At 69.4% G+C, this 13120-nt stretch overlaps 1 protein-coding gene across 8 annotated transcripts in view; it reads right to left on the bottom strand.

Moving 5' to 3' along the window:
* IQSEC1 (IQ motif and Sec7 domain ArfGEF 1) overlaps positions 1 to 13120 on the bottom strand; it is a 201654-nt gene that overhangs the window by 101850 nt on the left and 86684 nt on the right. For 5 of the 8 annotated variants that reach the window (XM_055137200.1, XM_055137207.1, XM_055137208.1 and 2 more), the window contains one exon: positions 5959 to 6003. The exons of 2 other annotated variants lie outside the window; for them this stretch is intronic. In XM_055137200.1, coding sequence (XP_054993175.1) covers positions 5959 to 6003 — 45 coding nt within the window. Of the gene's footprint in view, positions 1 to 2044; positions 2565 to 5958; positions 6004 to 13120 lie in introns of those variants that run through there. One more of the 8 variants, XM_055137202.1, reaches the window with a different exon arrangement.

Below are 13120 nucleotides of genomic sequence, written 5' to 3'. Positions count from 1 at the left end.
AATTAACAGCTTCGCAGGAGCCCGGCACACCCTGTGTTTAGAAGTGGTTAATTATGCATTGTCTACAAAACACCCTTTTCATACTCTCAAGTTTGGGGTCGCAGCTTTCAACAACAGCATATGGCATGGGGGGGGGCGGCAGGGCGAGTGGGGGGGGGGGCAGGGCGAGTGGTGCCGCCTGCAAAGCCTTTCCCAGGCAAAGACACCCCTGAAGCCCCTCCAGAGGTGGTGTATCCCACGGAGCGCTGAGACCCCTGGCCCCTGGCCCCCAGCTGTAGAGGGGACCTCGAGGTGGGCCTCTCAGCTCAAAGCCAGGGTCCACTGCCTGGCTGGTGGGCAAATCCCTACCGCTGACAGACACAGACGGGCCGGGTATCCCGTGGAAGCCCCTTCAGCTTGGCCAGCTGTGGCCTTTGCAGCCAGACTGGCCGATGGCCCAGTGGCTGGCCAGCTAACTTTCCCTCCCCAGGCCTCGGTTTCCTCACAACGGGGGTCTTGGGGGTCTCTCCACTCCCTGGGGCTGTGCAGAGCTGGGTGTTCGCAGAGCGGCCTCCGTGTGGCAGACACACAGCGGCCTCAACGTCACGGTGCTCCCCCGGCTGTCCTACCTGTCCCCATCACGGACAGGCAGCCAACAACCCGCCCTCGGCCCTGACTCCAAACCAGCCCGGCTTGTGGCCATCTGTGTGCTCAGGCCCCAGCTCTGACACCTTCTCCTGTCTAGGAATCGTCCTGCTCCTCCGCCCAGGTCTGACTCTGGTGTCGCTTACTGCAGGAAGGCCTCCTTGATTTCCCCCAGACGGCCTCCCACCTGGCTGCTGGGCCCTCGGCGGGACTTCTGCTAAACCCGGAGCCCCATGTTCCTGGTTTGGGGGTGGCTCCTTCCCCTCGGACACAAGACGTCCCTGAGGGTTACGTCTTGTGTTTCCGGGACATGGGGCTTGAGAAAAGAGCACTGTCTGAAAAAGATACCCACCGCCCATACGTGGGCCAGTGGGGGGTCTCACACAGGCCCTGGGACTCCCCAGGAGGACCTGGCTCCTTGCCCAGCACCTTCAATGATCTCTGCTCCGTGAGCCGCAGAGAGGCCAGCTGCCCGTGGGGGACTCCGGGCATCCCCCTGCCTCGGGCCCCACCAGCTCCTGCAGGCACTTCACCGCTGGGCTGCCCCCTCCTCCCTGAAGCCCCCCACGGGGTCCTACTCCCACACTCACAGTCCCAAGGCCAGCCTGGCGGGCCCCTGGGTACGACTCTCACAATTCCAGAACATTCCAGGGCCCAGCGCATGGGAGCTCGGCGCCCCCTGCAGGCGGGGCGGGCGTGTCCCTAAACCCACACTTGGCCCGGAATGGCCCCGACTGCCCCCTGCCCCGAGAGGCGGGCGCCCTAACACTCCTGCCATGGCTCTGGGGACACACTGCTGAGGGGACTGTGTGCTGGCCGCAGGGACGGTGTCCCGAGGCCCTTCCTCCCCATTCCGTGTTGGACACAGGCCGTGGTGACCGCTGTCCATCTCCTTTCAGGAGTGCCCCCCCCCACCCAGTGCCATTCCCCACCCCGAGGCCCTAGTCCCGCGGGAAGAGGACGCAGCGGCTCAGAGAGGGAAAGTGACGGAGCCAAAGGCAGGGGCAGGGACCCGCACGGCCGCTGCCTGAACAGGGCTGCTGTCCCCGGCTCTGCCCCAGATCCCCGCCTGGGGTGGGGACAGGCAAATCCCCAGCATCTCAGCGGTCGGCCAGGATGGGGCCGGGCTCCCTGGGTCACTCTCGCAGGGCAAGTCGGCCCCAGGGCTGCTCCCAGGGGCCAGCAACAAGGCACCAGCAGCTCGGCCACAGACAGGACCCTCTGGGTGACCTAGTTTCCTGCAGAAACTGGCGGGCACAGGGCTGGGGGACGGATAGACGGAACAGAGACGCAAAGTGAGCGGGGGGCCACAGCTCGGCGCTGGGACCCCGTGCCGGGTGGCCAGGGGGCTCTGCGGACGGCAGGCTCGGGATAAACTCCCCCCGGGGCCACCCCCAGCCCCGGCTGAGGGCCCGCCTACCTTTTATAGATCCCGTGCAGCGGCTGCAGACACAGAAACTGCCAGTAATCCAGGCAAAAGGCCTTGAACTTGAGCATTTTCACCTTTGGGGTCCCCGGCTGGCCCGTTCTGGCGCCTCCTCGGGGACGCAGAGAGGGGCTGGTGGGAGTCGGGGGGCTGGAGGCTTGGGCCCGCCCTGGCCCCCACGCCCACGCCGGGCGCCGGCACCACCCGCCTCCAGTACAAAGAACCGCACACAAAAGCCGGCGGCTCGCTCAGGCGGCGTGTCGGGGCGGCTTCGCTGCCGCTGTCTCTGGTGGCTGGCGCGGTCTGGGGCTCCCCTGGGGGTCCCCGGGGCAGGCCGAGGCCCGGCTGAGCTGTGGGGGGGGCCCCCAGCCTGTCATCCTGGAGCTCCTGGTGGCTCCTTCTCCAGCCAGGACCCCCGGGCACCGAACCTGGTCAGGGCACGGTGCAGGGTCCCCGGGGCCCCCCGTGGGGAGGGGGCGAGCCTGAGGACAGACAGACACCCAGCCGGCTGCCTTGGCGGCCAGCTCAGTCCGGTTTGGCGGGATCCCGGCCTGCGTGAGCAGAGACCTGCCAGGCGCCACATGGTGGGAGCCGAGAGAGGCTGACAGGGCCGCCCAGCCCGTTGCCGGGGCAACGGGGACACATTGATAAAATCTAAAATGGAACTGCCAAGGCCGAGCTCATTGGCTGCCGGCGGGGGGACTCCCGGGGCTGGGGTGAGAGGAGGGGCGGGGTGTGGCCAGGGGCCATGGCCAGCCAGGACCATCACTGGGCAGGGACAGGGACCCCGGGGCCGAATGCGGGCTCCGGGCCCCAGCCCCCTCTGTCCCGGGGGGTGGGGGCTCCAGGCCCTGCTCTGTCCCTGCCTCCCCTCTCCTGGCCAGCCTGCACCGGCCTGCTCCGTGCCCTCAGGTGGCCTCAGGTGCCAGGGGGGAAGCCACACACTGACCCGCCCACCTGCTGCCCGCCTGATGTGAGACCCCTCGCCCCTTCAGGGCCTGTATGTCCCTCCTGGGGGCTGCCCTGCACCATCGGACTGGAACTCCGACACCTCTCCCCCCCAGCCCTCTAACACTGGCCCCTTCTCCACCTGCCCAGTCTCCCCAAAGACAGGACACCCCCCCATCCCCTGCCTGCCCAGGCCAGGCCACCGCTCAGGGTTCAGCCTGCCCCAGCCTGTGGGGGCCACTCATTGTCGTGGCAGCGAAGGCTCCTGGGGAGGCGAGGGAGGGGTCTGGTTTGCGGGGTTTCTGGGGGGGCACTGGACACACAGTCCACCTCCTCTGCCCTGGGGCACCCTCGTTTACTCGACCTCAGTTACAAAGGGCGGGTTCACCCAGGTGAGAAAGCAGGGGCTCAGCAAAGACCCCATCCCTGTGTGTGGCACGGTCGGTGGGGAGGAGGTGCGGGAGGGGCTGGGGTCAGGGGTCCCAGCCAGGCTGCTGGAGGCCAAGGGCTGGCCTGGGACAGGGGCCTGGAAAAGCTCCCCGGGCAGAGTCCCCAGGCATGGAGGCAGGTCCCCCACCCAGCACGGGCACCAGGACCCCACGGGGCTGGGGAAAATCTGGGGTCACCATAACCAGGGGCGGGTTCGAGGCTGCTAAACACCCTTCCCACCAACACACACACACACACACACACACACACACACACACACACATGGCAGGGCCCCCAAGATCCCAGACAGGATGGACACAGCCGAGAAGCTTCCAGAGGGCGGGTGTGGGCTGCCCCTGGGGGCCTCCCGGGAGCAGGGCCCCCAGCATGAGGGCAGAGGAGGGCATGCCCAGGTGGGGGGCAGTGGGGAGGAGGGGACCATCTGCCGGGCCAAGGTAGCGCTGCCCCTCCCCCGCCATTAGCATCCTCCTCACGCGCCCGCCCGCAGGAAGCGCCGGCCTGTGAAAGGAGCCAATTACGGGCTGGAACCTTTGTCTCATTTCCCAGGCTGAGCCCGCCCGCCTCTGTGGGACCGCCTGGGACGGCCGGTCAGCACCCTCTGCCCGCAGCCCCGGGGCAAGGGGGCTCGGCCACTGCTGCCCCCACAGCACTGGGACACCCGGCGTGGGGGGGGGGCACAGGGGAGCCCCGGCCCGGGGGCATTGCGGGGGACGCAGGGCGGGGACGCACCTCAGGCCATGGCACGGCTGACCCTCCGCCTGGACGACCCTCCCGGGGCCACATCGCCTGTGCGGTTACTTCTGGCCTCCCCAGAGTGGCCGGCGCTGACCAGCCCCCACGGCCCCAGGGCTAGCGTATCCCGCGTGTGATGCCTGACACAGGACAGGACCCCGCCCCCACTTTCATCCCTCCGGGCTGCCCGCTGGCCCGAGAGCAGCAGAGTGACCGAGCAGGTGACGCCACGCTGTGTGCCGAGAGGGAGAGTCTCAGCTGCCCAGTCCCTTGCCGGGGGCGTCCATCTGCAAACACACACCCTGCAGGGCCAAGGCAGGAGTGCGTGTGTGTGTGTGTGTGTGTGTGTGTGTGTGTGTGGTCATGAGAAGTTTGTGCTAAAGAACTAATACGAGGGGCTCCAGGGCTCACACCCAGTGCTCAGGGCTCACTCCTGGTGGGGTCGGGGACCATCTGTGATGCTGGGGACCGAACCCAGGTGGGCCGCATGCTCGGCAAGTGCCCTACCCACGGTACTCGGGCTCCGACCCAACTCAAGAATATTCTAGATTCGGCATGTGACCGTGTGATCACGGAAGGAGGAACTGTGGGTAAGGGAGGCGGCCCCGGGACGAGGGGCCTCTGGAGTTCTGCCAGAGGGCGCAGGGGATGGGTGTGGGCCCTCGCTTCCCACACGGCCCCCCTAACACCACCTCCACCCCCGACAAACACCTGCGCTAGCACCTTTCCCACGACTCGGGACACCCGAGAGGACTGTTGCTTTTGTGACAAAAGGCCGGCGAGCGCGAGCTCACGGGGGTCCGCAGTGGCCGAGAGGCAGGGCAGCCCGGCCCAGGGCAGGGGTGCGGGGGTCCCACACTGACCGCCCGCTTGGCCCCGAGGCGGTACGGAGTGTGGTGTGCGCGTCCCCTGGTCGGAGCCGGGGTGTATCAGACGCTGACCGGTCCCAGGGGGTCCCAGGGGGTCTCAGGGGGTCCCAGGGGCGGGGCTGAGCGCTGCCTTCTCCCTTGGGGCGGGTGAGGTCGGCAGGTCGTGGGGCGGAGCCGTGACTGGGCTCCACGTCCACTGCCTGTCCCCTCCCTGCAGGCTTGGAGGTCCAGAGCCGGCCCTGGGGCCGTCCCTGCACACTCGGGGTGCAGCCCTGCTGGCTGTCCAGGCTCTGCCCTGTGAGTGTCCCCCGCGGGGGTCACTCTGGGCCGGGCCCCCGCATCCTGCACAGCAAGCCCAGCCCGGGAGAGGTTCCCCAGAGGGCATGACTTCCTGTCACCTGCAGTACATCCAACCCCTCCGCTCCTGCGGACACAGGTCACCCACACACACACACACACACACACACACACACACACACACACACGCACGCAGAGCCCAGCGCCCCCACTCTGCGTTCATGTCCCGGACGGCGCGATACCTCCCCTCTGACCCTCTGGGACAGCAGGCGGTCGCTGCAGACAGCCAGCAGCCCCAAGGCGCGGGGCGACCCTGGCCGACGGGGGGACCCCATCTCTCCGGCCAGGCTCTGGCCTCTCTCTGCGTCACTGTGGGACCCTCATGGTGGACGGGCCCCCGGGCCCCCCAGCTCAGGAGGAAACGGCTGAGCCCTGGCCCCGGGGTGGGGAGGTCGGGGTCCAGCTGAGTCCCATTCTCAGGGGCCACTCGAGCCAGCGAGCTCTCCAGCACACACCAGCTGCCTCCCCGGGCGGGGGGCGGGGGGGCTCCCCCGAGTCTGGGCCCCCGGGGCACAGTGGGATCGGGGCCCACCGGGGCGGAGGGGACAGTACCTGTAGCGGTCAGTGGAGAGGGTGCTTCCGGTCTCCAGAGAGCTCCTGGGGTACAAAGCGAGACACGGTTACCGGTGGGCCACGCCAGCAGGCCCCGCTGCACGGACCTCCCCGAGGGACCCCTATGCCCCAGGAACCACGTGCTTCCCTTCCCCCTGCCGGTCACCGGCCCCCCACACTGCCCAGTCCTCTGCTCCCCAGGGGCGAGGCTCAGCGCAGCTCTGGGGACCCACGGGCTGGACCCCGCCGGGGCGAGTGGGCGGGCGGCCCCCCCTGCTCCTTCCCAGGCCCACACCGCTCTCCTCTGGGCGCCCCAGCACCCCCGGGCCCCGGGACTGTCCCTCCCTCCGGGGACTCGGCCCGACCGCCACGTCCCCATGCTGAGAGCGCACGAGCAGCTGGTCCCGCTGAGGCGTCCTGCGCCTGCTCCGGCCTCCAGGGGCGCGGCCAGTTCAGCCCTTATCCTCCCCCACTGAAGGCACGGCGGGGAGCCGGCCAGACAGGGGGAGAAGCTGGCCTGAGACCCCCGTGCTGCCCACCCCCACCCAGGCCAGGCTGGGCTGAGACACAGCCGCCACACATTTGCCCAGGCAGGTCCTCAGTGCTCTGTGCCTCAGTTTCCCTACTTGCACCGTGAGAATCAGGAGCCCTGCGTTGCTCACGAGGCAGAGGGTGTTCGTGAATCATCGGCCTGTGACCCCCCACCCCACCCCGTAGAGCTGGTGTGCCTGGAGAGGCCCCGACCCAGCGGGAAAGGCCCAGGGTGAGGCTCCGGGGTCAGTGCTCAGCCCCCGGCACACAGCCCAGTTCCTCCTCGGACCCTGCTGGAATGGAAGCCTCATCCTGGGGAGCGTGAGGCACAGGAGTGGGGACCCAGCGGGGAGACAGCCCGGGGCTCTGGGGGCCTCTGAACCGGAGGCCACAGATCATGGCTTTACATAGAACCAGGATATTGACATGTTAAGATGAAACATTAGGGCCTGAGTTCCAGAGCAAGAGGGTACGTGCTGTGCTGTGTGACCTTGAGCAGGTCAATGAGCCTCTCTGGACTTCTGTTTTTATGTCCCCAATAGAAATGCTTTGGGCAGGGGAAAGAGGTGAACCCACAGAGCGCCCCGAGAATGGTGCCCGCACGGTCAGCCCGATTAGCACAGACCCCCCACGCTTCCCGTTCTGCCGCGGAATGTTCTCTCTGCGACAGATGAGCAGACCCAGCGGGCGGGCTGCATGGCGCGTGCAGGAGCTCGTTGGAACCCCCAGCACCGCCTTGGGTCCCCCCAGCACTGCCTCAGGTCCCCCAGCACCGCCAGGCACAGGGCCGGGGCCAGCCCTGAGGGCCGCTGCGTGTGGCCCCCAAACAAACACCAGCAGAAGGAAGAGGGCGCGGGAGCAAATGCCGGCTCTGCGGAATCCCCCGTCCACACCGGCGGCACTCAGGGTGGGGACACCCCACGTCTGCTCCTCCTCTGTGGCTGCCCCCCCACCCCGCCCTCGCCAGAAGCCCCAGGACCCTTGGGGGCTGTGGACCAGGCGGGGGGACGCAGGGCTCACAGTCAGCCAGGCAGGGCTCCAACTCGAGGGCCACTGTCCTTTCTCTGAGTGCTGTGGGCGCCTCCCTGACTGCCCCCCCCGCCCCTGTTACTCCACGGGGCTCCAGGGGGCCACTTCCTCCTCCCGCAGAAGCCGCCGCCACCGCCCCTGGTCCCTGGCACCACGTCAGAACAGTGCCAGGCCACCGAGACTGCTGGGGACGGGGAAAACGCCCCCTGAGACCCACAACAGCTGCAAGCCAAGGTTCCTTCCCCAAAGCCAAGGAAGAACGTGGTTCCAGCAGAACCGGCTGGCAGGGGCTTTTGGGGGGGGGGGGGCGGCTGGGGCTGCCCCTCCCCCAGACTGCCTGGAGGCCCATCCACGCCCCATCAATGCTCCCCTTTCTTCTGCCATGCACCCCGGGTGCTGTGCCTGGTGTGGGACGGATGGTGCCCCGAGGAGCTGGCACGACCCTCATCCGCTCGGGGGGTCTGGAGGGCACGCCAGGATGTTCGGGCTGGGACAACACAAGCACTCAGGGACACGGCGGGTCAGTCAACATTCACGTCGGCGCACGCCCTTGCAGCCGGGGCAGCAGGAAAGGCCAGGCTCAGAGTGTCCCCGGCGTCCGTGTGGCCGCGGGGAAGCCCCTTCCCCTCTCGGGCCTCAGTTTCCCTCTGCTGAAGAGGGAGCGGTCAGGTTTCTAGACCTGGTTGGACAGGAGACACCCGTGACCCTGAGACTCGAACCCAGAGCCAGTAAGAACCTCAGGGGCGAGCCCACACCTTGGCTCAGGGGGTGCCCGCGCGCACGCGTGGTGCCCGGGGCCAAACCCAGCGCCTCCGACACGCGAAGCACACGCGCTGCCACGGGTCTGTGTTCTAACCCCAAAGAGCCGTCGGAAACGGCGAAGTCGCCTCGTGAATCACCGCGCACGGGGGGCCCCTCGCGGGCGGGCGGGGGGCGGCCCTGGGGACTTCACAGTAACAGCCAACACGGAGGGACCCCAGCCCTCGCCGCGCCCCTAAACCACAGCAGCCACGAACCAAGGATCTTCCCCAAAGCACCAAGGGAGAACCGGCTGGCAGGGGCTTTTCCGCGGGGGGGGGGGGCGCTGGGGCTGCCCCACCCCCAGGCTGCCCGGAGGCCCGTCCACGCCCCGTCAATGCTCCTTTCTTCGGGCTGCGGAACTGTGCCCTCCACCCACCGGGCACACGGAGGCTGGGGTGGGGGGAGGGGGAGGTGGCCTTCCTTCCTGGGTGCCCTGCGAGGTGCGGTGCCTGTCCCCTGCTGCCCCCTGCCGTCCCCCCCTGTACGCTGAGCCTCTCGCGTCAGCCCTCTGACTCTGGCAGGGAGGGGCACCGTGGCTTCACCCCCTCCCTGCATCCACAGGACGTGGGCCACGCTCCATTTCCGTCCTCTCCCACAGGGCATCGGTTCCCCCCCACACACATTGTGCTTCCCCAAACCCCGCCTCGGACAGGTCCCCGGGGAACAGCCCCACCCATTGCCCTTCCCCATCCCCGAAACCATGGCCCTCGAGGTTAGGAAGTTCTGGAAGTCTCCGGAAGAGCAGATCTGCAGGGCCGCAGAGACAAAAACTTGCACACAGCCACTGTCCAATCCTCAGAACCCCATAGGGCCTCCGAACCAGGATCCACCAGGAGTGAGGCCTGAGCACAGAAATGGGAGTTATCCCTGAGCACAGAGCCAGGAGTCAGCTCTGAGCACGGAGCCAGGAGTCATCCCTGAGCACAGAAACAGGAGTCAGCCCTGAGCATGGAGCCAATGAGTGATCCCTGGCACGTGTTTGCTGTTGCAGGGACTCGGGCACACGTTGCTTTGGGGAAGGAAGCCTGGGGGGCCCTGAGGGGGTGCCAGCCTGCCCGACGGCGCTGAGAGAGGGCAGCAGCGGGCGAGAGGCCAGTCCACTGAGGTGGGGTACAGGGCAGAAAGCAGGGAGAGAGCAGGAAGAACCCCCGAGGCCCGTGTCCTGAAGGAGCCCCACTCCCGGGGGAGTCCGCTCCCTGCCCCGGGGGCTCCCAGGAGCTGCCAGGTGGGGGCACGGCCTGGGGGCGGGGCCAATGGGGGATCTGAGGGCCTGGCCCCCCTGCCCCGCCCGTTCTCGCGTAGGGACAGCCGTGAGCAGCCGTGAGCGCCCGGCGCGTGGGCAGGGGCCCCACGGCCCCCGGGGGCGTCATAAACTCCCGCCATGGGGAAGCCCGGTCCCCTCACGTCCCTGGCCCGCGCCCAGCCCTGGGGAGCGAGGGGCGGCGTGGCGGGCGTGGTGCCCCGTAGGAGCCGTGAATGAGCCCTCTGTGCCCAGTGCCCAGCACCGCGCTGGCCTCTGGCTCACAGGAAGGAGGGAGGGAGGGAGGAGGCTCCGGGACCTGGAGTCAGGAACCCCCCACACCCATCCACACGCCCTGACCCGTGCATCCGGGCAGGCCGTGCCCCCCAGGAACCCCCGGGAGCCGCCCCTGCTGCCCGGCCATCTCGCTGCCCGCTGGGGTCCGGGCCCCTCAGCACCGTCCTCTGGGGCGCACCCCGGGGGGCACGGGGAGGCGCTGGCGCAGGCTCAAGGGGGAATCTCGGCCCGGCTGTTTCCAGACCCCACCTTGACGCCCCCCTTCCTGTCTGGCGCTGAGCTGCCGGCCGCACACTGGTGCCATTGTCCCCCCCACCCTGTCTCCGTGTCCCGCCAGGCTGCCCTGCCCAGAGCTCGGCCCATGTCGGGAACGTGCCCACGGGCGGTGGGGGGATCCCGGGGCCCCGGGGTGGGGACAGAGCTCAGGGCAGGCAGCAGGAGCCCTGGAGGTCCTGGGACTCAGTTTCCCCACCTGTACTTGACTCATTTTGGAGTGAATGGGGCGCCTCGGGCGAGTTTGGGGCTGGGCCTCCTCCCTCCCGGGTCCTAAGCACACGGCTCCCTGGGGGTCTGACCCCATCATCTCTCCAGCCCTGGGGGGGAGGGGAGCAGGCACGCAGGGGGTCCACAGACAGGTCCCCTGGGCTGGAGTCCCCCCCAGGCGCTGGCCAGGAAAGGTCCCTGAGGGGCCGGAGCGACAGCACAGCTGGGAGGGCGCTTGCCTTGCACATGGCTGACCTGGGCCCGGTCCCGCCTCCCGCCCGGTCCCGAGCCTACCAGGAGTGACCTCTGCGCACAGAGCCAGGAGCCAGCCCCGAGCACCACCGGGCGTGGCCCGAAAACAAAAAGAAGAAAGAAAATGTGTCCCAGGGCAGGTGGGCAAGAGGCTGAGAGCGTCTGGGTCAGGGGTCAGCAGTTCAAGAGCTGTCGGAGGTCAGCGTCAGCCTCCCTGACGGGCATGGGGCCAGACTGGGCAGCTGCCGCAGGAACACAGCCTGGCTGGCCGGAGGGGGCCCACGCCAGCACGGACACCCGAGCCCCCCGCTTCCCAGTTCTCTCCTTGCAGAAGCATCAGCTGAGGAGGACGAGGGGCTGGGGGCTGGGCCCAGCCTGTCTGCGACTGTTGGTGACCCCCTCGCTGCCAGAGTCACCTGGCTCCACCCAGTCGGCAGACCTCCAGGGACGCCCTGACCTGCCGGGGTCCCACCCTCCTGGCTCGACATGCTCCCCCAAGTCCCGGGCCACCCACTTCACAGATGAGCACACTGAGGCCGGCAGGAGGCCCCGGCAGCGGGGAGAGGAGGGGTGCGCGGGAGCCGCTAACAAGGCCCAGCCCTACGCAGGGGTCCCTTCCCCAGGGGTGCAGCGGCCGTGGCCCTCGGAGAGGCCCCGTGGACAGAGCCCATGAAGGCCCCTCCCCTCCGGCCAGGGCGTGGCGGCTGGGCTCCACATAGCCGTCCCTGGGGAACGCTGGGTGCGGCGGCCACCTGGGGCTCTATTCTGGGGGTGGCACGGTGCCATCCGAGCACGCTCTGTTCCCCACGCGCCGTCCCCGAGGCGCGCCCGGCAGATGGTGGCCCTGGCACGCGGCCGAGGTGCCCTCGGCCCACGCTTGGGGGCGCTCAGCCCGCAGTGGGATGCGGAGGGGATGGCGGGGGGAGGGGAGGGCCCGGGGTGCCCCTCTGACCCCGCCAGCTCCCGCACCCGGGTCTCCGGGGACCAGCGGCCCCGCCCTGCCTGCCTGGCCGGAGTCTGGCCCCCGCCCGGCTGGCCCCCAGCCCCGGGGTCTGCCGTGTCCTGGAGCCTCCCCTCCTCCGACACACCGGCCCTGGGCTGCGGGGGCCAGACCGGGGCAGGGCCGAGCCCGGGTGGGCACCTGCTGGCCGGTGCTCTGAGGGAGGAGCGAGGCCCACTCGGGGGCCGAGGCCGCTGCCCTGGACCCCCAGGCTCTTGCAGCCAGAGCTGCCAGCCGGGCCCTGGCCCCCGCGCTGGGCAGAGGAACGGGCAACTGGGCCAGGCGCTGCTGCCGCCCGGGCACTCAGCCGCCGCCCCGGCTGGTGACCATCTGGTGGGGAAGTGGCACCAGGAGGCCGGGCGGGGGGCAGGGACCAGGCACTGGCCAGCACTGGCCGGAGAGGGGATGCACGGCCCCGGTGTCCCCAGGCCCAACTCTTGAGTCCCCGAGACGTGGCTGGACCGGCAGGAGGCTGTCTGCCCTGGGCGCGGGCAGTCTGGGCAAGCCTTGGGCAGGGACCGGCTGTCCCGGGAGTCACACGCAGGGGCGGAGGGCGGAGTCTGCGCTCACCCTGCCTCGGGCCCTGCAGAACCCCAGCCTCAGCGGGGACGCCCCTCACGGCTGCCCACGGCCACCTCTGCGTGTCCTCCCGAATGACCCATTCTACAGATGGGAAGTGGGACCCTCAGCCAGCGGTCACGGTGTCGCCGCTCCCCAGAGCCTCAGCACAGCCAGTGGACGGTCCGGCTCCTGCCTGAGGGCCTGGCAGGGCCCTGAAGAGGGACGACGCGTCTCCTGGGGCCACTGGGAGGGGGTCGGTGCGTCTATGGGGCCGCAGGCCACGCCCCCAGCTGCTCCCCATCTCAGCCCTGCGCCCGGGGGTAGGAGAGACGCAGTCCCGGTGAGAGGGGTGTCTGTGCAAGGGCCTGGGGGCTGAGAGAGGGGGCCTGGCGGGAGTGCTGGGACCCCCGGCTGTGCCTGCTCCACCCCCAGCACAGAGCCCCTGACGGCAGGGCCAGGGCCAGGGCACCCCCCTCCCAGCCCCCCAGGACGGACCTCGGCTGACAGGGGCCTGAGCCGCCGGCGCCCCGTGGGCCGGGGGCAGCCTCAGCTCAAGGTCCCCAGACAGAGACCCGGCCCCCCACCTCCGTCCCCCGGGCTCTGGTTCCCGGGGGGCTCAGCTCTGTGCCGCGTCTCAGGCTGGCCGAGAGACAGACCGGCCACTGGGCATACGGCCCCTCCAGGGTCAGGAGCTGGAAGAGACGGGGGTCCCCACGCAGCGGTGCGTCCTGGCGGGGGGTGGTGATGAGAGTCTTGCAGCCCCTGGAGTCCAGCTAACTCCTGACTGGCCTCGGCTGCTGTCCCGCCCTGTCCCCGGTGTCCAGCACGCCCCAGCGCCCAGTCCCGGGTGAACCCAGGTGAGCGGGGGGTGGGGGGTGCGACGACAGCACCCGGTGCCTGCTGAGTGTGCGCCGACCACCTGCCTCCCGGCCCAGATCCCGCCCAGCCCGCGTGGAGCCGGGAGCACC

This window comes from Sorex araneus, chromosome 4, assembly GCF_027595985.1.
Source record: "Sorex araneus isolate mSorAra2 chromosome 4, mSorAra2.pri, whole genome shotgun sequence".
NCBI classification, from domain to species: domain Eukaryota; kingdom Metazoa; phylum Chordata; class Mammalia; order Eulipotyphla; family Soricidae; genus Sorex; species Sorex araneus.
This window is presented reverse-complemented; position numbering and strand designations above follow the sequence as displayed.